Consider the following 24,425-nt stretch of genomic DNA (forward strand, 5'->3'; position numbering starts at 1 on the left):
TATTAACTAATTTGTGTCACATATCTCTGTGATTTAAGGACATGAAAGTTCAAAGTTGTAAAATTGCGAAATTTTCCAAAGTTTTGTCAGATTTCCATTTTTTTCACTAATAAACTAATTTCATACCGAAGAAATTATACCACTATTGTGAAGTACAATATGTCACGAAAAAAAATCTCAGAATCACCGGACTCCGTTGAAGCATTTCAGAGTTATTACCTCATGAATTGACAGTGGTCAGAATTGCAAAAATTAGCCTGGTCATTAATGTGCAAACTACCTTAGTGGATAAAGGGGTTAACTGATTTCATTACTTTTTTTTATAAATTATATTAAGTTCTTTAAAGTTTTTAAATGCTCGAGCCAACCCCACCAATTTACATATTCTGAATGCCCTTTTCTTTAATCCCTCCACGACAGCACACAGGTGGTTGCCTTCCCATCCTAATTAGGGACAGGAAACAAGAGGTTTAAATAGCCCTCCCCTTCCCTCTATCCTCAGTGTTTTCCTGTCCCTAAGGGATAAAGAGGTTTATTTGTGTGCATTCCTGAGAGCTGGGCTGGCAACGCTCTCTTGTAAATACCTTTCAGCCAGGAAGCCTGAGTTGATCGTTCCGGACCTTCCTCCAGCAGCTGCTCCTGCTCCGGATGGGACCACACCAACCACCGGCGCCTGCTGGCAATGCTGGATGATGAGGAGTGGCTGGAGGCCTCCTGTAGTCCCCCAGCCTCGTAGTCTCTCTCCCTGGGTTCTCCGGCAGTCCTGGGCATGCATAGGAAGTGACGTACACCGCCAAGGAGAAGGCACAAGGTCACTTCTGGCCTGCGTTCCACGGTGGAACGCACCGCCTTTTTGGCAGGAAATTTGACATTTCAAACCGGAAAAAGGCGCCAGAAGACAGGATCTATCACAGAGTGGGAGAGATCTCATCCTTTTGAATGAGAAGAAGCGCTGGGTCTCGGTTCATGTATTAAAGGACTCTGATTGAAGACTCCATATAGTAGGACTAAAGTTCTAACGATAATGATGTTCCTTCTCTTAGATCTGCATCTGAAGAACCCAGTGCTAACCCTGGCCCAGTGAGTATACCTGGTAAGTGTAGGCCCCCCTTTGGTACAGGATCCATTTTTATGGAAATTTCCCTTCTCCTCTTTTCTACGGAGATAAAGATCCTGCACCAAAATAAAGGGAAAAAACTGCAAATCGCAAATGCACCATCTGCAGTAAAAATATTCCATCCAGCCATAAAAAAGCTTTATGTCAGCTATGTACGGATAAAATTGTACGGAAAGAACAGCCATCCCTGATGGATGAAATGTGAGGGATGGTGCGACAGGAGATCCAGTTGTCCCTAGCTACCTTCTCCCAGTCCTTTTTAGGGAGCCCCTCTGTAAACAAAAAGAGGAAATACGCCCCTGAGGACAGCTCTGACTCAGGAGCTGAAATATCAGGTCCGGAAGACTGGTTGGAAGAAGGTGAACTTACTCCGAGTCATACAGAGGATAATAAAAAATTATTCTTTTCCTCTGAGCATATAGAGGAACTACTGCTGGCAGTCAGGAATACGATGGGAGTTGAAGCCAAGGCAAACAGGATCATGGGGTGCATTAAAAGAACTCTGGTTACACATGATGAGAGCATTATACTGCCTCTGTACAAATCCCTGGTTAGACCACACATGAAGTACTGTGTACAGTTTTGAGTACCTGTGATCAGGAAGGATATAATGGAATTAAAGCGAGTGCAAAGGAGGGCAACAAAATTAATAAAGAGGATGGGGGAACTACAATACCCAGAGATTAGCAAAATTAGGATTATTTAGTCTAGAAAAAAGACGACCGAGGGGCAACCTAATAACCATGTATAAGTATATAAGGGGACAATACAAATATCTCTCCGAGGATCTGTTTATACCAATGAAGGTGATGGTCACAAGGGGGCATTCTCTGTGTCTGGAGGAGAGAAGGTTTTTCCACCAACATAGAAGAGGATTCTTTACTGTTAAGGCAGTTATAATCTGGAATTCCTTGCCTGAGGGGTGGTGATGGCGAACTCAGTTGAGGGGTTCAAGAGAGGCTTGGATGTCTTCCTGGAGCGTAACAATATTGTATCCTACAGTTATTAGGTTCTTTAGAAGGACGTAGATCTGGGGATTTATTCTGACGGAATATAGGCTGAACTGGATGGACAAATGTATTTTTTTAGGCCTTGCTAACTGTTACTATGTTACCATGAAGCGGAGAAACCAATCCTGAACAGTCCAAGATGAGATGTTCAATGGTCTGAAATCAAGAAGGAAGGTGGTTTTTCCCATCCATGACAACGTTCAAAATTTAATCCTGGATGAATGGGAATTCCCAGAATGGAAACTGAATGCACTAAGTGATATGAAGGATCGCTTCCCTCTAGATGAAGATGTCTCAAAGTGCTGGACTCAAATCCCCAAAGTGAATATCCAGGAGGCTAGAGTAGCCAAGAAAACTATGTTACCCTTTGAGGTCTCCTCACAACTTAAAGATCCACTTGACCACAAGATGGACAGCTTATTGAGGAAGTCTTTAGAAGCCTCGTCAACCACCTTAAAGACAAATGTCGCATCCGCATGCGTCACGAGAACCCTATTTCTCCAGTTGCAACAATTGAAAGACCATATTGAGGGCGGTACCCCCAGAAAAGACCACCTGGCCTCATTACCTCTCCTACAGAAAGCTGCTGGTTTCCTTGCAGACACCTTGGCCGAGTCAGTTCGCATTGCTGCGAGGATGTCGGTATTCTCCAACACCACCTGAAGGGCACTATGGTTAAAGATGTGGAGCGGAGACATCCTATCCAAGTCTACATTTTGCTCTATTCCCTTCAAAGGAGAATATGTGTTTGGTCCTGCGCTGGATGAATTATTGGAGAAGGTGACCGACAAAAAGAAAAATCTTCCTGAACCAAAAACCCTCAAAAAGAGGCCATTTCACCCACCTCAGATGCAAACCCCTCAATACAGAAGGAAAGGTAAAACTGGGCGGTGGAGCTACCCGAAGTGGGTAAAGGAAGAAATATTTTTCAAATCCCGCATTCACATAGGAAATGACGCCAAATGATTAGGGGGCAGGATTTCAAACTAATTCTCAAAATGGCGGGAAGTAACATCAGACTGCAAAATCCTGGACTCAGTCAGAAGAGGAGTAAAAATAGAATTTTCCTCCTTTCCCCCACAAAGACTAGAAGTGACATCTCTTCCATCATCAAGGCTACAGAATATCCTGTACACAGAACTCCAACAAATGCTATCCTCTGCAGCAATCTCACCGGTTCTGGAAACAGAGCAAGGCCAAGGTCATTACTCCTGGGTGTTCCTTATAAAGAAGCAGAGTGGAGATTACTGGGTTATCCTCAACAAGAAACGGCTGAATCAATACATCGTGTATCAACGATTCAGAATAGTCGGTAAAATCTACAATCCCGTTGATCGGGAAGGGCTTCGCCATGGCCACCATAATATACCTCCACGAGGCATACTACCATGTACCCATTCATCCAAGCTACCATCAGTATCTGAGGTTTGCGGTCACTCTAGGTCAGGAGGTGTGTCACTTCTAGTTCCCTTTTGGCATGTCATCTGGCTCCCAGAACTTTCACAAATCTGGCAAAAGGAATACCTTGGATCCAATATCCAGTGCCTTCAGTAACAACAGACGCCAGCAAACACGGTTGCGGAGTGGTGACATCTCAGGGAATCAGGCCCAAAAAGATGGACAACCGATCCTCCTGATTTCAGAGAATTGAGAGTAGTAGACGAAGCCCTGAGAGCAGCAAAACCAATACTCCAGGGAATCCATGTCCGAGTTTACTCCCGACAACATGACCACTGTGGCCCATCTATGTCATCAGGTTAGCACAAAATTCAAGAGTCTGGAGCAGGTATCGGTAAGAATTTTCATTTGGGCTGACGTAACCTCCTGTTTTTATCGGCTCTTCACCTAAAAGGATCTGACAACATCTAAGCAGTCTGTTTGAGCAGAACGGATTTAGACCCAGGGGAATGGAGCCTCAGTACAAGAATATTCCAGTTAATAACCAAAAAATGGGGTCTCCCGGAGGTGGGCCTGTTTGCGAACCGGGAAAATGCAAAAGTAGAGCACTATTTCTCCATAGGTCCAAACGAAACTCAATCAAAGGTGGATGTCTTCTCTCACCCGGGGAGTTTCAGGTTGGCCTACGCGTTCCCTCCAATTCCACTGTTGCCAAGAACTCTGCAAAAGGTCAGAACGGACAGGGTCAAAACCATCCTGATCGCTCCTCTCTGGCCAAAGAGGTGCTGGTTCGGGGCTCTGAAACTCCTGAGCTCATAAGAACCTCTGACCCTGCCGCTAGACCACGACCTTCTACATCAAGGTCCCATTTTTCACCCTGCTCCCCACAGCCTACGCTTGTCAGCCTGGCTTCTAAAGCCACAATCCTGAGAGCCATATCCATTAGTGAACCTTGTTTAAGAATTCTGGATGACAGATTAATATTCCGCCTAGAACCCGTCATTTTTGCCAAAAGTATCATCTGACTTCGACAGATCCCAAGAAATAATTCTCCCCTCCTTCTGTGACAGCCTAAAGGACAAGAAAGAAGCAGGATTCCATTCTCTGGACGTTTGACGGACTATTCTCTTCTACTTGAGTCAAACAAAACCTTAAAGGAAGGATCAGAATCTTTTCGTCCAGTACGGTGGACCAAACAAAAGAAATAAAGCCTTCAAGAGCTCTAGCAAATTGGATCAAAAAAGCAATCATGGACACGTATAGAAATCAGGCCCTATATCCTCCAGAATTGCTAAAGACCCAGTCCACTAGAGGCGTCACCGTCTCCTGGACCAAAAGGGCCAATGTGTCCATCGAGCAGATCTGCAGAGCTGATACCTGGTCCTCGGTCCATACCTTCACTAAACACTACAGATGAGATCTAATGTCTATAATAGATCTAGCCTTTGGCAGGAAAGTCCTCCAGGCTGTTGTCCCTCCCTCACCATTATTCTTTGGTATTTCTCCTGTGTGCTGTCATGGAAGGGATTATAGAAAATAGAATTACACTTACCGGTAATTTGGTTTCTAAGATCCTCCACAACAGCACGGGTAATTCCCTCCCTAATAAAGTTATGTTCATTTGATTCCTTAGTGTAAATAATAAAACTCAAGCATTCATTCTGTTTGGTCCTTGGAAAACACTGAGTGTATCGGAAAGGGGAGGGATATTTAAACCTCTTGTTTCCTGTCCCTAATTAGGATGGGGAGACAACCTCCTGTGTTCTGTCGTGGAGGGTCTTAGAAACCAAATTACCGTTAAGTGTAATTCTATTTTTTGGCATTAATGGCATTTCTAACCATAGGAGTCATGGAGGATGTAAATTTTGCTGTCTATAGGAATATATTTTACAGTCTGATTAACAAATATAGACTTAAATCACCCATTTATCAATAGTATCCCCATCACTATCTGACAGAAGCTGCTCTTAGTCAATGATCTGAAGCACAGCCTTCAACTAATAAAAATTTGCCTTTTTTAAAAAATTTTGTGTTTGTGCCCTCTACATTCATGTATGAGTTTAATGATATAAGCGAAAATAATTTCTATTGTGGCCACTGGTACCAAGGTTTCTGTGAACAGTAAAATTTGCATCAAGCTGTGCATTGCTTGAAATGACCGAATCGAGTAGATCATTGCCTCTTTATATTCTATTAACCGTACTACAATTATCCTACGACAAGACTTGCATTTGAAGCAGAGCTATGATCCCTGTCAATACCCAGGTAATTAAAATCTCACATAGTTACTACTCTAACAGCCAGTGCAGCCAGCGCCTTCTGATTATGTGCCGACCTTCCAACGCCTCATTAATGTTGGGGGATCTATAGATGGCCTTCTATAAATTCAGAGCTAGCCTGGGGAAGGCATTTATGCAGGGGGGCATTTATGTACATGTAATTGAAGTACATGTATCAAAGTACGCTGGCAGTTATAACATGGCAGTTAGACAGGTCAGGTGACAGGTAAGACAAATAAATAAATCTACTCCCTGTACATTTGGACTACCAGAAATATTTACCATATGCATTTATATAATTTATATCCTGGCCGCTGCATTTACACACATCCACCGCCCTGGTATTAACTCTACACTCCATCCATATTGTCCCCTCACTCCTTTCCTCTCCTATGTATAGCACTCACGCTCTTTTCACATTGCTACACAGCACAGATCCATTCAGTCCCACCATTCAACATCAGAGATGCTCTCACAAATCACTTAACCATCTGCTCACTCTTTCTATCCTCCTTCTCCTAGTCGCAGGAGACATTGCTCCCAACCCTGGTCCCCCATGTTATAGAAAGTCAAACCCCCCACCTGCTACACTCAGAAACCCCTCTAATCTTATTAATATTCCCTGCCTGCCATCTGTCTCTCTTAATTGTGCACTTTGGAATTCTCGCTCAGTGTGTAACAAACTCTCCTTCATTCATGACTTTTTCCTTTCTAATGCTCTTAACCTTCTGGCTCTTACTGAAACCTGGATCTAGCAATCAGACACTACCGCTGCTGCTGCTCTTTCATATGGTGGACTACATTTCTCTCATACCCCAAGATCAGACAATAGAGCAGGTGGAGGCGTTGGTCTGTTCCTATCATCAAAATGTACCTTTCAGGTTATCCCTCAACTACCCTCACTAGTCTTCCCTTCTTTTGAGGTCCATGCCGTCAGACTCTACACCCCCTTCTCCATGCGAGTGGAGGTGGTATATCGTCCTCCCGGCCCCTCCCATCAGTTTCTGGATCATTTTGCCACTTGGCTTCCACATTTTCTCTCCTGTGACATCCCTACCCTCATCATGGGAGATTTCAACATCCCCATTGCTCTTCCCCTCTCCCCATCTGCTACTCACCTTTTATCTCTACCTCCTCGTTTGGCCTTTTGCAGCTTACTAATTCTCCAACGCATGAAGACGGAAACTCCCTCGACTTGGTCTTCTCTCGGCTTTGTGCAGTGGATGATTTTGCAAACTCCCCTCTCCCGCTCTCTGACCACAACCTTCTTTCATTCTCTATCAAGAACTGCCAGGCTGCTCAGGTCACCCCCACTGTCCATATTTATAGAAACATACAGGCCATTAACACCCAGAAACTTATGAAGAACTTGCAGTCTTCATTGACCCCTATCTCCTCCTTCTCATGTCCTGATTCTGCATTGAAGCATTACAATGAAACACTTCAAAGTGCCCTGGATAAATTTGCTCCTCCTATACATAGAACACCACAACCCTGGCACACCCTGCAAACAAGTTTCCTGCAGCGGTGCTCCAGGTGCGCCGAACGTCTGTGGAGAAAATCCAACCTACCCGAAGATTTCATCCATTAGAAGTTTATGCTTCGAACATACAACACTGCCCTTCACCTCTCAAAACAAACCTATTTCAACACCCTCATCACCTCACTGTCCAATAACCCGAAATGTCTCTTTGACACTTTTCATTGTCTACTCAACCTAAGAGTACAGGCCCCCAACCACAGAGCTTCGAGCTGACGATCTGGCGAATTACTTCAAAGAAAAAATTGACCGGATCCGACAGGAAATTATCTCCCAATCACCTCATAACATGCACTGTCCTCCCTCCCTCACTGCATCTAGCTCACTCTTTGATTTTAAACCAGTCACAGAAGAAGAAGTAAGCAGGCTCCTTGCATCTTTTCGCCCAACCACTTGCACCAGTGACCCATTTCCGTCACATCTACTCCATCCCCTTTCCCCTACTGTCACCCCTCACCTAACTAAAATATTTAACCTCTCTCTTCTGGATCCTTTCCCTCCTCATTTAAGCATGCCGTCTTACATCCACTACTTAAAAAACCATCCCTCAACCAAAACTGTGCCGCTAACTATAGACCTGTCTCTAATCTTCCCTTCATCTCTAAACTCCTAGAACGCCTGGTCCACTCCCGTCTTATCCGCTGTCTCTTTGATAACTCTCATCTCGACCCTCTCCAAACCGGTTTCCGCCCTTTACACTCTACTGAAACTGCCGTCACTAAAGTCTCTTATGATCTACTAACAGCTAAATCAAATAGTCATTACTCCATGCTAATTCTCTTGGATCTCTCTGCAGCATTCGACACTGTGGATCATCAGGTCCTCCTCACTATGCTCCGTTCCACTGGCCTCAAGGACACCGTTCTCTCCTGGTTCTCCTCCTATCTCTCTGACCGCTCCTTTACTGTATCTTTTGCTGGTTCCTCCTCCTCTCATCTTCCCCTTACTGTTGGGGTTCCTCAAGGATCAGTCCTAGGCCCCCTCCTCTTCTCCTTGTATACTGCCCCTATAGGTCAAACAATCAGTAGATTTGGTTTCCAGTACCATCTCTATCACTAGCTCGCTCTTGTTATCTGCACCTCAAAAACATTTCTAGAATTCGACCTTTTCTTACTTTTGACTCTGCAAAAACTCTTACTGTTTCTCTTATTCATTCTCGTCTCGACTATTGTAACTGTCTTCTAATCGGTCTCCCTCTTACCAAACTCTCCCCCCTCCAGTCTGTCTTGAATGGTGCTGCCAGGATCATATTCCTCGCCAATCATTACACCGATGCCTCTACCTTGTGCCAGTCATTACACTGGCTACCCATCCACTCCAGAATCCAGTACAAACTTATTACCCTCACCCACAAAGCTCTTCATGGCTCAGCATATACCACCCTACATCTCCTCCCTTGTTTCAGTGTACCACCCTACCCGCAACCTCCGTTCTGCTGATGACCTGAGGTTAGCATCCTCAATAATCAGAACCTCCCACTCCCGTCTCCAAGACTATACACGTGCTGCGCCAATTCTTTGGAATGCACTTCCCAGGTCAATATGATTAGTCCCCAATCCCCACAATTTTTAGCGTGCCCTGAAAGCTCATTTATTCAGACTGGCCTACTGCCTCAACACATTAACCTAATTTATCCCTATGTGGCACAGCCAAAAGTTTTTACCATAACCAGGTTCCCCGCATCATGTTCCCACATGCTTTATGCATCCATTAGCCCTCTGTGTCTGTACTGTTACACACTTAACATTATGGCTGGTCCATACAATCAGGGCAACTGTTACCACCCACCTTTCGTATCTCCCTTTTTTTTTTTTTTCCTCATAGATTGTAAGCTTGCGAGCAGGGCCCTCATTCCTCTTGGTATTTTTTATGATCTATGTGATTATTGTTATGCTGTAATGTCTGCTGTCTGTACAAGTCCCCTCTGAAATGTAAAGTGCTGCGGAATATGTCGGCGCTATAGAAATAAAATGTATTATTATTATTATTATCACTTCAAAAACAACCTTGTCATTATCTAATTCCCTTTTTAATTTAACCAACAAGGTTTTCATTCCCTTGCAATTTTTTTCCCCAATTGCCTCCGTTGCACTTGCTTTCATATCACTACTAACATACAGACATAAAATGTCTTCTTTCCTATTTGACTATTTGAACTATTTGAACTGTCTTTCTATAAAATCATGAAACCAAAATTTACAACTCAATCATTAGAAGAGTCCAACCATGTCTCAGCAACAGCAACTACATCAGTGTGTTCCTCCAGGACCAAGACTTTAAACTCTTCCATTTTAATTATATTTGTTAATGTACATTTTAGGTTTCCATCCATTTTCCCACATTTACTTTTAGAAATGCTAATTCCTGATTTGTTTGTGGCATATTTATCTTCATTATCATCATTTATTAAAGGACTTCAAAATTCAGCTTTTGAATTCCTTCAATCAACGTCATGTAATAATGCATAAAGGTGTGCAAACTGCCTGAGCGTAGGTTTATACCTGCTTATCTTCTTCCCACTCAGGTCCATGCAATATTGGATCCTCTCAGTGGAGATCTTCTATATAAGAGATTTTTGCTGATTGACCCGTCAAGGATGGATAGGGACAGGGACAAGATGGCAGAGAGGATATTGCACCTCACCCTAGAGATCCTCTTCCGGCTTACTGGAGAGGTGAGAGAATCTGATGACGTCACATTACATCATTCTTATCTATGGGAATAACAGATGGACGGAACTGGAGAGGTGAGGACTCTGGAAATGTCTGTAGTGAGATTTATTAATGTGTCTCCATAACCAGGATTACACAGTAGTGAAGAAGACCTCTCATGAGCGCTGTCACGCCCCTGTGTCTGAGGGATGGGGAAGACAACTGAGCCCAACCACGGAGCCTTCACCTTGCCCCCTAATACATGAGGACATCAATGACCAGATGGTCCTAGAACTCACCTACAAGATGATTGAGCTGCTGACCGGAGAGGTGACACTGCTGGGAATGCTGTGACATTATACAGTAATGCTATGAAGGGATCAGGGGGGTGATGATATCATTGTATGTGTCAGGTTCCTATAAGGTGTCAGGATGTCACCGTCTATTTTTCCATGGAGGAGTGGGAGTATTTAGAAGGACACAAAGATCTGTACTCGGATGTCATGATGGAGGTTTCCCAGTCCCTCACATCACCAGGTACTAGATAGAGCTAAATACACACGGCCTATAATTATCTGTATGTAAATAATTAATTCAGTCCCTGTATGTGTTTCCTCCAGTTCTATCCAGTAAGAGGACAACACCAGAGAGATGTCTATGTTTTCTTCTTCCAAAGAATTGTAAACACGAATTTCCCGATGTTCCTCAGGATCATCAGGTAGATGGAGAGAAGGTGTCATGAGATCTCCCCTATGATGTGTAGATGGCTGTGAAGGTCTTGTGCTCAGTCTTGTTTTATCCACCATTATTATATGTTTTATACTTGTGTAATGAGAACGGTGGAGATGGCAGGATTAGAGCTGATCATAGATGTGACTTCTCCATCTGTATGTGACTTTTACAATATTTGTTTCAGGGTGAAGATCTGACCAATATTAATACTACAGAGGCATATGTGAGGGGTGATGAATGGTGTAAAGAGGAGATTCTTACATATGACTACCCAGGTGAGTAGTAACCATTAAATGCAGAGAACTCACAGATTCTCTTCAATCACTGCCTGTGGCTGCTTTATCAGCAGTGTAATATGGCTATATCACAATTATATGGTCACCATTCAGCTGCTAAAGCACTACATGCTTCTCCACCGAAAACTGTTCCCATTACTTTGGTCTCTGAAAGTCCCTCTTTCAGAGTTTTTGTCATGACACTTTGTACTTTGTTAGTGATAAAATGAAGTTGATTTGTTTTGTGTTTATTTATGAAAAATCAGAAATATTTCAAAAATGTAATAGAATTGGAATTTTTCAAACATAGAATCTGTAATCCCTTAAAACAGAAAGTGATACCTCACGTAACAGTTGATAATTGACATTCATCATATTTTACATTGGCAGCATTTTTCAAATATCCTTTTATATTCTTTTTTTAGGATGTTAGAAGGTGTAAAATTTAGCTACCAGTTATATGTTCAAGGAAATTTTCAAAACCTATTTTTTTTGGAGACCAATTCACTTTAGAAGGGACTTGGAGATGCCTATTTTTTAGAAAATTGCACTCCGTCCTCATGCTATCAAAACTGCATTAACCCCTTAAAATGAGTATCACAATAATTACCAAGAAAACCTATTAGATCTTAATAACTGAACTTCACACATCTTGTGTTTCGGATATCGCTGTGCAGCTTCTTCCCAACACTGCTATACTTAGAAAATAGAAGCGATACAGCAATACTTCTTTTATCAAATGTCATTAAGTATAAATGTACATCCACAATTAACTAACAAGGACTATTATCACTCTGATCACGATGTAACAAAGTCAATAAATACAAGGTGCAGACGATGTGAAAACTCTTTTTCAATTACAGCAGAGATGCTGCATGATAGGCAAGAAGTGCGCACCTTTGGCGTTGTGTCTGGGGTCCAGGTGTTTGAGAAAAATATACCTCTAATTTATTTTGCCACCTATCCTGAATCCAACAATATCTGTTATGTCAGATGGCAGGGCTCAGAAAGGAAGGTACAGCATTTGGCTATTAGAATGCCGAATTGTTTGAAATACTTTGCCTGCACCATTTGCAGAGCACCTAAGGTGCTAGAATGCCAGAAAACCAAGACAGTAGAAAACACAACAAATTGACTCAATTTCCTTCAGTGAAATGATCTATAGGAGTAGTGGCTATTTTGACTCCACAGGCACTTTCTGGAAATTGGCGAAAAACTGCAAATATGACATTTTAGAGCGCTACACATAGTGACCAGCTTGTGCTTGTGGAGACACGCACATCGTAAGTTTTTAAGTGGATTCTTTCCACTGCAGCCATGCAAAATATGTGGACGCTAACCGTATTTGAAGAAACTGCAAAGCTGAGAAGAGAGGGGGACATTAAGGTTTGGGAGTAAGGATTTTGCTGGATTGGTTTATGAAGCCATGTTGCTTTTCAAGAGTCTTTCAGCTACTAATAGTATGGAAACGTCTATTGACCAATGACGGACACAAGTGGGGTCTTGTTTAGGAATGGAGTAGAAGTTTTTATTGGTATAATTTTGTCCTACATAACTTTTTGGTGGCTAATTATTCCAATACTTGTGAGACAGGGCAAGCTAATAAGGTCGAACATCTTGCAATAGTGCAGGGGTCCCCAAAATGTAGCCTTGGAGCCACATGTGGCTCGCGGTCCCATGAATTGTGGCTCATTGCTGTCTGCCATCTTCGTGCATTAGCGCCAGGTCTAGCAAACAGGTGTGAAGAGCACATCTCAAAATGGTGAATTTTGTGAGCAGATCTGGATGCACATATACTGGTCAAAGGGATTTAGACATAATTTAAGTATGGAACACTTGAGACAGGATGGTACTACCTGTTAGAGGAGGTGCTGGAAGCTGGATGTTACAGTGTATAGGGAGTGCTTGATGGAAAAATACTGAATGGTATTTTGTGTGAACCCTTCAATCTTCGTATACTGCTTCGGGGTGATTTCTGTGGAAAAGCGTTGGCTGTCATTATACCTATAATGGGGGCTTTGATTGGAACTCCTGTGAAAGGGGTGGGAGATGAATATGGCTCGTGACTCTCTCTCTCATTGCTGAATGTGGCTCTCAAGGTCAGAAAAGTTGGTGACCTCTGCTCTAGTGGTTCCTGCTTTAAGGTCTGATGTTAGATTATGAACTGTTTTTGTCTCCATAAATAATTGAATTTTGATACATAACTTGCAATTTCTGTGGATATTTTAGAAATGTTATAAAAATATAATTTTTATGGTTATTTTATTCAAAAATAATCTTTATTCTTGGCAGATGATTGTACTTGGAGACCAGAGGGACACCTGACACCTTCAATTTTTAAATCGGATGACCTTGATCTCAGACAAGATACAAGTGAAGTGTATGTCATTACTCCAGAAATAACCTCATTCCTTCACAGCAAAGATCTATCATTTGATCCATTTAAACAGGTCCTATCATCTGATTCGTCTCAGTCTTTTAAGAAAAATAAAAGTCACAAAAGAGACATTAATAATGAAACTGCTCTTACTGCAAACAAGAGGTTTTCAAGAACAGAATATGGAAAAAGTTTTTCCCACGAAATGTCTTTTCTTACTCATCAAAACATTCACATAGAGGAGAAAAGAGGTTCATCTTCTGAGTTTGATGAATATTTTAACCAGAAATCAGGGCTTGTTAGACATGAGAGAGCTCATGTAGAGGAGAAGCCATATTCATGTTCTGAATGTGGGAAATATTTTTCAGATAGAACACATTTTGTAATACATCAGAGAACTCACACAGGGGAGAGGCCATTTTCATGTTCAGAATGCGGGAAATATTATACAGCTAAATCATGCCTTGTTACACATCAGAGAACTCACACAGGGGAGAAGCCTTTCTCATGTTTAGAATGTGGTAAATGTTTTTCAAATAAATCACATTATTTTAGACATCACAGAACTCACACAAGGGAAATGCCATACTCCTGTTCAGAATGTGGGAAATGTTATGCAGATAAACCACAGCTTGTTACACATCAAAGAACGCACACAGGGGAGAAGCCATATTCATGCTCAGAATGTGGGAAATGCTATGCAGATAAATATCAGCTTGTTCTACATCAGAGAACTCACACAGGGGAGAAACACTTTTCATGTTCAGAATGTGGGAAATGTTTTGTAAAGAAATCGAATCTTGTTAAACACCATAGAATTCATACAGGGGAGAAACCTTTTTCCTGTTCAGAATGTGGGAAGTATTTTGCAGATAAATCACATTTAGTTACACACCAGAGAACTCATACAGGAGAGAGGCCATATTCATGTGCAGATTGTGGGAAATGTTTTGTAGATAAATCATCTCTCGTTAGACACCAGAGAATACATACAGGGGAGAAGCTATATTCATGTTCAGAATGTGGGAATTGTTTTGTAGATAAATCATCTTTCATTAAACACCAGAGAATTCACACAGGTGAGAAGCCATATTCATGTTCAGAATGTGGAAATTGTTTTGTAGATAAATCCTCTCTCATTAGACACCAGAGAATTCACACAGGTGAGAAGCCATATTCATGTTCAGAATGTGGAAATTGTTTTACAGATAAATCATCTCTTGTTAACCACCAGAGAATTCACACTGAGGAAAAGCCTTATTTGTGTTCAGAATGTGGGGAGGGTTTTGCAGATAAATTATATCTTATTAGACACCAAAAAATTCACACAGGGAAGACTCAATATTCATGTTCAGAATGTGGGAAATGGTTTGCAAAGAAATCAAATCTTGTTAAACACCATAGAATTCACACAGGGCAGAAGCCTTTCTCCTGTTCAGAATGTGGGAAATGTTTTGCAGATAAATCACATTTTGTTTCACACCAGAGAAATCACACAGGGGAGAAGCCATATCCATGTTTACAATGTGGCAAATGTTTTGCAGATAAATCATCTCTCTTTAGACACCAGAGAATTCACACAGGGGAGAAGCCATATTTATGTTCAGAATGTGGGAAGGGTTTTGCAGACAAATCATCTTTCATTAAACACCAGAGGATTCACACAAGGAAGAAGACCTTTTCATATTCCGAAAGCGGGAATTGTTTTACTTGATTATTAACAAAATATGATTTTCAAGTAAAACCTCCCATCATGGAAAAAACATGTATTTTAACAAACTGTACAAGAAAAAACATAATAGAGACAGTCAAGTAAGGATAAATTAGTAAAAGAAAAAAGACATCAATTTAGATCTTACATTAGAATTAAAATATTGCTAATAGGCATCCATTATGTGAAAAGCAATATTCTATGTGAATTGTTGTCTATATAGTGAATATATAAATGTGTACTGCAACCCTTGCCCCTACGACACCCAAAAATACCCAATATTTCCTCCTCCCACTTCTTCTCTTCCAATCTTAGTGATCTGCCATTCATTAGTTACTTTTAGCATACAATCTTCATGTCTGAATAAATGTTTTTAACTTTTCTTGTTCTTTTTACAAGTTACTATTTTTACATCTACGATCCTTCTACGTAGCAACATCGGATGGGATCCTTGTAAGTATAGTATATTAACTAAGTATAGTCATTTTTTCACCAACACGGAGAACTGCTTCCCTTCTTTTTACCCCAATACACATATTATTGGATATGAGGAGACTTTGATTATAAAATGAAACTGTCATCAGGTTTTTATAACCCAAACTAGCTCCATCTATGTATAGGTGCTGTACTACCGATTACAGCCATATGTTTATTTTAGAAATCTCTGTTTACTCCTTAACAGAAATTTATTGATATGTTATGCCAATGAATCGCAAGTGTAGTTTTGGGGACTGCCATTAAAGTTCCACCACCTTTTTCCTTTATTTTTCACCCACTGCCTGTCTCCTGTCAGTGATTGACAGGTAATTCTTCTTGTAGTCACCTGCCTCTGCTGCCTGAGATCTAGTGCAAGCACCGTCCTTCCACGGGCAGTGCATGCTCAATAAGATCCTGATGAAGAATTTTAGGATCTTCATAAACATCACACCAGACATTGCCAGTCCTCTTCACCAGAGCTGTGGAGTAAGCCAAACCTCCCTCTCTGACTCCTCAACTTCCTTGTCTCCAACTCCCTACTCTGACTTCCTCAAACATGGCTCATGTTTAAGTGATACATTTACTGTAGTAAAATAGTAACATCAGGCTTTTCATCAAAATTATGATACTATATAATCAAGCTTGTTGTTACTTGTTTTAGTTTTATTTTCCTGTTCATTCCAGCAGTTCTAAGATGAGTGCAGGCATTCATTTTCAGTGCCTTTTTTTCTGATCTGTAGAGGAGGCGCCTTACTACTGAGCATGTACTTAAAATGCAGCACAGATTCATCTCCTCTAAAAGCCGAAATACCTGTATCAGGAACTTAACAGAGATTTATAGTACTTTTTTTATCTTTCCCAAATTCTTATGAAAAAATTTACAGCACATCCTGGATTGTACTACTTGTTTCGGGCTGGCGGAACGCACCAAATAATAAAGAAGGGGTTTAGGTGCGTTCGCAGCCCGGGGTCCACCGTGCAGAGATGGTAACTGCTGCTCGGTAATGGCGGACGCTATATGGCGGTAAAAAGGAAGAACACACGCGGGTTAACGTCATCCGGTGTGTACAGGGCAAACTCTGTTACCTCACAGAGCCGCACTACCGCAGAACATAAATGCCGAAGCCTGTTTAGTTCACAGAGCTCGGCAACGGAGCGCACAGAATGCGGTCAGAGTCCCTCTAGACCTTCTGAGCACGTGGTGTCGCACCTGCGGATGCCACTATAGATGGTGACTATGGTGAGTGTTGAGCACATGCACCGTGGCGTGCAGAGCCACCGGTAGACACTGATGCCAGTCTCAGACTCTGCCTCTACCTACACCTAAGCCTGGGCGCTTAACAGGCTAGGCTGCACAACACATGCGTACCAAGGGTAGGGGTTTCTTAATGAGTCATTCATCCGAGATATTCATACGTGCATACAACACTCACTCCTCATAGTCTGGTAATGCAGTCTATACTAGCGCATGGCCGGGCGGCCATGCGAACCTTTTATAGCCGCGTCCTTCCGGGACCTTCCTGACCTTCCTGATGGTCCAATCTGAGCTGGAGAAGGACTTGAGCATGCGACCTCCGATCTCCTATGAGAGATCGTCCCGCGGGCATGCTCAGTGGACCGAAAGGAGGACTTAGTCCCTGGATTAGCTCGCTGCTAACCAGCATGCGTTGCTATAGCTGGACCAGAGGTGGCAGCAGTAACCAAACCTACAGAGCGCCTGGATCGACGAGTCTGCTGAGCAGCCTCTGCGGCCAGAGAGGAATGGGAGACCGCCGAATGCAAGGCTCGGGATTCCTGCTGTGCAGCGACAGGAACCCGACGCCTAACATTACCCCCCTTCCCTCTGAGCCTCGCTACGCTCAAATGCCGCAATGAGAAGCTGAGCGCGGATGTTCTCCACTGGTCCCCAGGTCCGAGCCTCTGGACCATGACCCTTCGAATTCACCAAGTAATACTTTTTATCATGCACCATCCTGCATCCCACGATGGCATTAACCTCAAACTTATCCGAGGACAGGTCTGAGGTCCCGGCAGATGAGAGCTGGTACATGTGGACAGGCTTAAGGAGGGACACGTGGAAGGTGTCAGAGATAGCCAAGTGTGGTGGCAAGGCCAGACGGTAGACCACAGGGTTGATCTGCTCAAGGACCTTGAAGGGGCCAATGTAGCGAGGTGCGAATTTTGCGGACTCGGCCCACAGCCTGATGTTACGGGCAGAGAGTCACACTAAATCACCAGGAACAAAGGTCAGAGCGGGGAGCCGGTGCGTCGGCGGAGGCCCTCATTCTCTCCTTGGAGGCCCGGATAGCATCCTGAGTGTGATCCCAAATGTCACGTGCCTCCACCGCCCAGTCTGCCACCCTGGAATCGGTGGACGACACGGGCATGGGCACAGGGACGTGCGGATGCTGGCCGTAATTTAGGAGGAATGGGTTCTGGCCGGTGGAGTTGGCCATAGCGTTGTTCAAAGCAAACTCCGCCCACGGCAGCAAGGATGACCAGTCCTGGCCGAGACAAAATGTCATAGATATGTCACCAGGGTCTGGTTGGCTCTGTCTACCAACCCGTTTGTCTCGGGATGATAGGCCGAGGAGAGATTTAGCTCAATGCTGAGCAGGCTACAGAGCTCTCTCCAGAACCGAGATGCAAACTGGGGGTCCCGGTCGCTGACAATCTTGTCCGGCATGCTATGCAGTCGGAAAACGTGCTTAATAAACAACGCTGCCAGGCCCCGTGCAGAAGGTAACCGGGAGAGAGGTACCAGGTGCACCATCTTGGAGAAGTGGTCGGTGACAACCCAAATGACTGTGCTGCCACTGGACTTGGGCAGTCCCACCACAAAGTCCATACCGACCATCTCCCAGGGCCTTTCCGCTACCGGCAGAGGGTAAAGTAGCCTAGCGGGCCACTGCTGAGAGGATTTATTCTGGGCGCAAGAGACGCATGCCTGAATATAGTCCCAGAAGTCACGGGCCATATGCGGCCACCAGTACGTCCTTGCCAGAAGCTCAGAGGTCTGTTTTGTCCCGAAATGTCCACCCACTCTGGACGTATGAGCCCAAGAGAGGACCTCCGGTCGCAGATGGGCAGGGACAAATCTCTTGCCTGGAGGTAATGACTCAAGCGCGACCGGAGCCACGGTCCTCAGGCTCTCGGACGGGACGAACAGCCGAGGCTCCTCCTCCTCTGATGACATCACGGAGCGGGAAAGAGCATCGGCCCTGACGTTCTTCTCACCGGATAGGAAATGGAGGGTGAAATGGTATCGGGAGAAGAACAAGGACTGGTGAGAATTTAGCCGCTCGGCCGTCTGCAAATACACAGGGTTCTTGTGGTCAGTGAACACCTGGAAAGGGTGGCGAGCCCCCTCCAGGAGGTGTCTCCACTCCGAGAAGGCCAACTTCAACTCCATGTCCCCGATGGAATAATGCCTATCCGCAGGTGTGAAGGTCTTGGAGAAGAAGAAGCATGGGTGCTTGCGACCTTGACAGAATGAAGGGTTTATCTACATCTGGGCGATGTAGAATGGGAGCGCTAGCGAAATGGGTCTTAATAGAGGAGAAGGCCATGGAGACAGGTTCTGACCACAACTTGGGATTTGCACCCTTCTTGGTGAGGGCCACCAAGGGGGCTACCAAAGTCGAGAAGTGGGAATGAATTGGCGATAATAATTTATGAACCCCATAAAGCGCTGCACCGCTTTAAGCGAATGGGGCTCCTGCCAATCCATCACCGCCTGTAGTTTGTCAGGATCCATGGCCAATCCCTGGGCCGAGGTGATATAGCCCAGGAAAGGCAAGGACTCCTGCTCAAACACACACTTCTCCAATTTGGTATAGAGGGAGTTTGCCCGTAGAAGGTCGAAAACTTTGGAAACATCTCTCCGGTGGGAGTCAATATCTGGAGAGTAGATGAGGATATCATCCAGATAGACTACAACTGAGGAGGTGAGCATACCCCGGAATATGTCGTTCGCAAAGTCTTGGAAGATGGCAGGAGCATTACAGAGCCCGAAGGGCATCACCAGGTATTCATAGTGCCTGGTGTTAAAGGCCGTCTTCCTTCATCCCCCGCATGGATGCGAATCAGGTTATAAGCCCCCCGCAGATCAAGTTTAGTAAACACTCACTCCCCGTAGTCTATCGAAAAGTTCCGATATCAGGGGAAGAGGATACTTGTCCTTAACGGTAATAGCGTTAAGACCCCTGTAATCGATGCAGGGACGCAGTTCTCCATTCTTCTGGATGAAGAAGAATCCCGCCCCCGCTGATGACACTGACTTCCTAATGAATCCTCTTGCGAGATTCTTCCTGATGTATTGAGACATCGCTGCGTTAAAAGTCCAATCTATCAAAATATAAAATTAAATTAATGCAATCAATAAACGGCGTACCGAGAAAAAAAACAAACAAGCAAAACGCCAATGTTATATTTTTGGCCGCTGCAATATTGCGACAGAAGGCAATAAGAGGCGATCAAAACACCCTATCTTTTTCTACCCCAAAATGGTCGGACTAAAATGTCAGCTTAGGGTGCAAATATAAGCCCTTACACAGCCCCATATCCCGAAAATCGAAAACATTACGTGTTTCAGAAAGTAGCGACACAAGCCAAAACTACACGTTTGGGATCAACGTAATTGTACTCACTTGTGGAGAATCATATTGCCAGTTAAGTTTTACCATATAGTGAACATGGTAAATAAAAAAACAAAAAAAAATCATTTGTGGAATTGCTCTTTTTGCAATTTTAATGCACCTGGAATTTTTTTCCCGCTTTCCAGTGTATCATATGATAAAATGAATGGTGTCATTAAAAAGTACAATTCCTACTGCAAAAAAATAAGACAACATATGATGATGGAAAAATTTAAAAGTTATGACTCTTGGCAAAGGGGGAGGAAACAATGGAAAATGGTTGCGGTGTGAAGGGATTAAAACTGTTGATAATGAAAATTAACTGTATTGTCTGGGGTAGCACATTCGAGAGAACTCACAGCACGAGAACTGCCCAATACAAACCCAACATTGAAATATGGTGGTGGCAGCCTCATGCTATGGGGGTGTTTTTCAGCTGCAGGGACAGGACGACTGGTTGCAATTGAAAGAAACATGAATGTGGCTAAGTACAGAAATATTCTGGATGAAAACCTCTTCCAGAGTGCTCTGGACCACAGACTTGGCTGAAGATTCACCTTCCAACAAGACAATGACCCTAAGCACACAGCTAAAATAACAAAGGAGTGGCTTCAGAACAACTCTGTGACCATTCTTGACTGGCCCAGCCAGAGCCCTGACCTAAACCTTATTGAGCATCTCTCGAGAGACCTGAAAATGGCTGTCCACCGACGTTCACCATCCAACCTGACGGAACTGGAGAGGGCCTGCAAGGAAGAATGGCAGAGGATCCCCAAAACCAAGTGTGAAAAACTTGTTGCATCATTCCCAAGAAGACTCATGGCTGTACTAGCTCAAAAGGGTGCATCTATTCAATACTGAGCAAAGGGTCTGAATACTTATGATCATGTGATATTTGTTTTTCTTTTGTAATTAATTTGCAAAAATTTCTACATTTCTGTTTTTTCAGTCAAGATGTGGTGCAGAGTGTACATTAATGAGAAAAAAATGATCTTTTTTGAATTTACCAAATGGTTGAATACTTTCCGTACCCACTGTAGATCAGATGAGAAACTGGGTCTGAGCAGAAAAAGTAAATTAATGTGCATGCAAAATGTAATTGCATATGAACACATGACCTTTACACACAGAAAACCAAAAACAAAACACAAAACAAATATCCTGGAATTATAAAAGTAAAAAAAATATTGCAAAAATTGCATGAAGGTAGTAATAATAGTAATAATAAGGGTATTTAGTTAACATAATTTTGATCAAAATAATGTAGAAGCCATCCCACCACGTCACGGCAACCCTTGTGGGACAGTCCTAACTCTTGTATTTAAAAGCTTTCCACTTGTCAAGTAACGTAAATATGAACAAGGACAGAGGGACTGAACCACCAGTAATAGTGTAGGCCAGACAGGATGGATTTTCCAACTCAGAAACAGGGCGGTCACACCCTTATATGCACAGAATGCACAATGAAACAAATGAGAAACTGGGTCTGAGCAGAAAAAGTAAATTAATGTGCATGCAAAATGTAATTGCATATGAACACATGACCTTTACACACAGAAAACCAAAAACAAAACACAAAACAAATATCCTGGAATAAAAAAGTAAAAAAATATATTGCAAAAATTGCATGAAGGTAGTAATAATAGTAATAATAAGGGTATTTAGTTAACATAATTTTGATCAAAATAATGTAGAAGCCATCCCGCCACGTCATGGCAACCCTTGTGGGACAGTCCTAACTCTTGTATTTAAAAGCTTTCCACTTGTCAAGTGACGTAAATGTGAACAAGGACAGAGGGACTGAACCACCAGTAATAGTGTAGGCCAGACAGGATGGATTAAAGGGTGTGACTGCCCTGTTTCTGAGTTGGAAAATCCATCCTGTCTGGCCTATACTATTACTGGTGGTTCAGTCCCTCTGTCCTTGTTCACATTTACGTCACTTGACAAGTGGAAAGCTTTTAAATACAAGAGTTAGGACTGTCCCACAAGGGTTGCCATGACGTGGCGGGATGGCTTCTACATTATTTTGATCAAAATTATGTTAACTAAATACCCTTATTATTACTATTATTACTACCTTCATGCAATTTTTGCAATATATTTTTTTACTTTTTTATTCCAGGATATTTGTTTTGTGTTTTGTTTTTGGTTTTCCACTGTAGATCAGACAAGGTCCTCGTATTTAGGCAGTTTCTATTATTATTCTCACACGCTCTTTATATGAACAAGATCAGCGAGTCTCATTATACCGAGTAGAGAACCTCCTGGGACAAAGACCCCATCTGGTACTAACACACTGGTGGCCATGTCCAAAGTATCCAGCCACGGGGCCCGGATTCTCTAATCTTTGGCTCTGGAGTTTCTTTTAGAATAAATCACTTTCTCATACAGTGCTGTAGTCATGACTTTGTTAATCGCGTTTTATAAGAGGTTTCGTCTAACTCCATCAATTTATGTGCAAGAAACAATAAATGTCCTGTCGCACTTTGTCCAGTGTCAGATCTACATACCCAAAGAAAAGAAACCTTGGTTTCTCCGACCAAATCTGCTGATTATGATTCTACAATTGTAATAACTTTCCTCCAAAAAGAATCTTCAAAAATTGCGAACAGCCAAAATGAGTTGCAAATATAAATTTATTGAGATAAATACAGATAATACGAAAAATACACATTTTTACTATATAGGAAACACTAGAGGGCAACAAAGCAGCAACAGGACTTGATAAATACAAAGTTGTGGTATGAACAACATGTGAAGAGAACTATAGAATGAGAGAAGATGACAGTTGGGCCAAACGACACAACAGTAAAATAATAATAATAATAATAATCTTTTTATATAGCGCTAACATATTCCGCAGCGCTTTACAGTTTACACACATTATCATCACTGTCCCCGAAGAGGCTCACAATCTAAATTCCCTATCAGTATGTTTTTGGAGTGTGGGAGGAAACCCACGTAAACACGGGGAGAACATACAAACTCCTTGCAGATGTTGTTCTTGGTGGGATTCAAACCCAGGACTCCAGCACTGCAAGGCTGCAGCGCTAACTACTGAGCCACCGTGCTGCCCAAAAAAAATTGAGGGACTGAAAAAAAAGTAATATGCAGCAAAGTAAATGAATAAGACTGAAGTCCGTGAATAAAGCTGACTATATAATGAGAAAAATCAAGAGTTCATCCTTACCTATATGCTCCTCCTGCTGGAATGGCACCAGCCCTAACGCTCGTTTTGGCATGGCCCTTCATAACGGAGTCATTGCTTTTGTTCATTAGTCCAAAACAGGATTATTAATGCCGTATAAGTGTATAAGATAAACAGGTTTTGCAAAATATTTTGGACTTTTGACCTCTGTACATATGCTGACTTTGTGGAGAAACAGATGAGTAATCTATCCTCCATGGATGATTTATAATTATGACTGTCTACAGTACAACGTTCCAATCTAGGGATATAGATCTGACCTCTGCAAGGATGCCTGTCCAGTAGTCATCAGTAATGGCCCAATTTCCGTTTACCATAATGTTTTATTAAATAATGTCTGTAAAGCGCTGTGGAATTAATGGCGCTATATAAACGAGGAAAATAAATTAAGTTCAGAAATCATACCAGACGTTCTCCCTGATTTTGCTATTGTGTTCAGCATCATGTCTGACTGCAATTTAGGGGTTTTTTTTATCCCGTATTGTGCATCAAAAGTGTCATGTCGTGACTATTTTGATAACACATCTAAGTTCTTGAAGTTTGCCGAAGATAACAGGATTATTGGACAATAAACGACTAAGTCTCGTAATACCTGATGAAATCAAACTTTCATACCCAACTAGTTGTGGGAATTCAGGGACGACCCAGTTGTTGCACACAGATATATACAAAGTGAGGCTTTCATCTCTCTCTAATTGGTTTAGTTGATCACACAATTTATGGATCAGCCCAGTATCGGACTCGGGTGCCAAGGGGCCACCAGTAAAATCAACTCCAGGACCCCACTTTTCAGCTACATGCAAATATGACTTTATCCTCATTTACAAAATGCTATAGCAATAAATAGCGTTGATTGTTAATTGAATAAGATGCTTCATTTGTCTGTACATAGTGATGTAAGTATATTGTGCCAAGTACTGTTCATATAAACGTGTAATAGCCCATTCCTGCACAGTGGCCCACCGGTGGATTCCCTGTGGGCCAGTCCAAGCCTGAGCCCAACAATCAAC

The 24,425-nt window shown here is 42.7% G+C and overlaps 1 protein-coding gene across 2 annotated transcripts in view; it reads left to right on the top strand.

The window, feature by feature from the left end:
- LOC141051015 (uncharacterized) overlaps window positions 1-15,472 on the top strand; it is a 149,202-nt gene extending 133,730 nt beyond the window's left edge. For both annotated transcript variants that reach the window (XM_073547802.1, XM_073547801.1), the window contains exons 6-11: window positions 9,869-10,018; window positions 10,146-10,325; window positions 10,409-10,532; window positions 10,616-10,713; window positions 10,912-11,002; window positions 13,295-15,472. In XM_073547802.1, the coding sequence (XP_073403903.1) occupies window positions 9,869-10,018; window positions 10,146-10,325; window positions 10,409-10,532; window positions 10,616-10,713; window positions 10,912-11,002; window positions 13,295-15,093 (2,442 nt within the window). In that variant the 3' untranslated portion in view covers window positions 15,094-15,472. The remainder of the gene's footprint in view (window positions 1-9,868; window positions 10,019-10,145; window positions 10,326-10,408; window positions 10,533-10,615; window positions 10,714-10,911; window positions 11,003-13,294) is intronic.
- The last annotated feature ends 8,953 nt before the right edge of the window (window positions 15,473-24,425 follow it).

This window comes from Dendrobates tinctorius, unplaced genomic scaffold (assembly GCF_039654945.1).
Source record: "Dendrobates tinctorius isolate UK_male_01 unplaced genomic scaffold, ASM3965494v1 ptg000155l, whole genome shotgun sequence".
Classification (NCBI taxonomy): domain Eukaryota; kingdom Metazoa; phylum Chordata; class Amphibia; order Anura; family Dendrobatidae; genus Dendrobates; species Dendrobates tinctorius.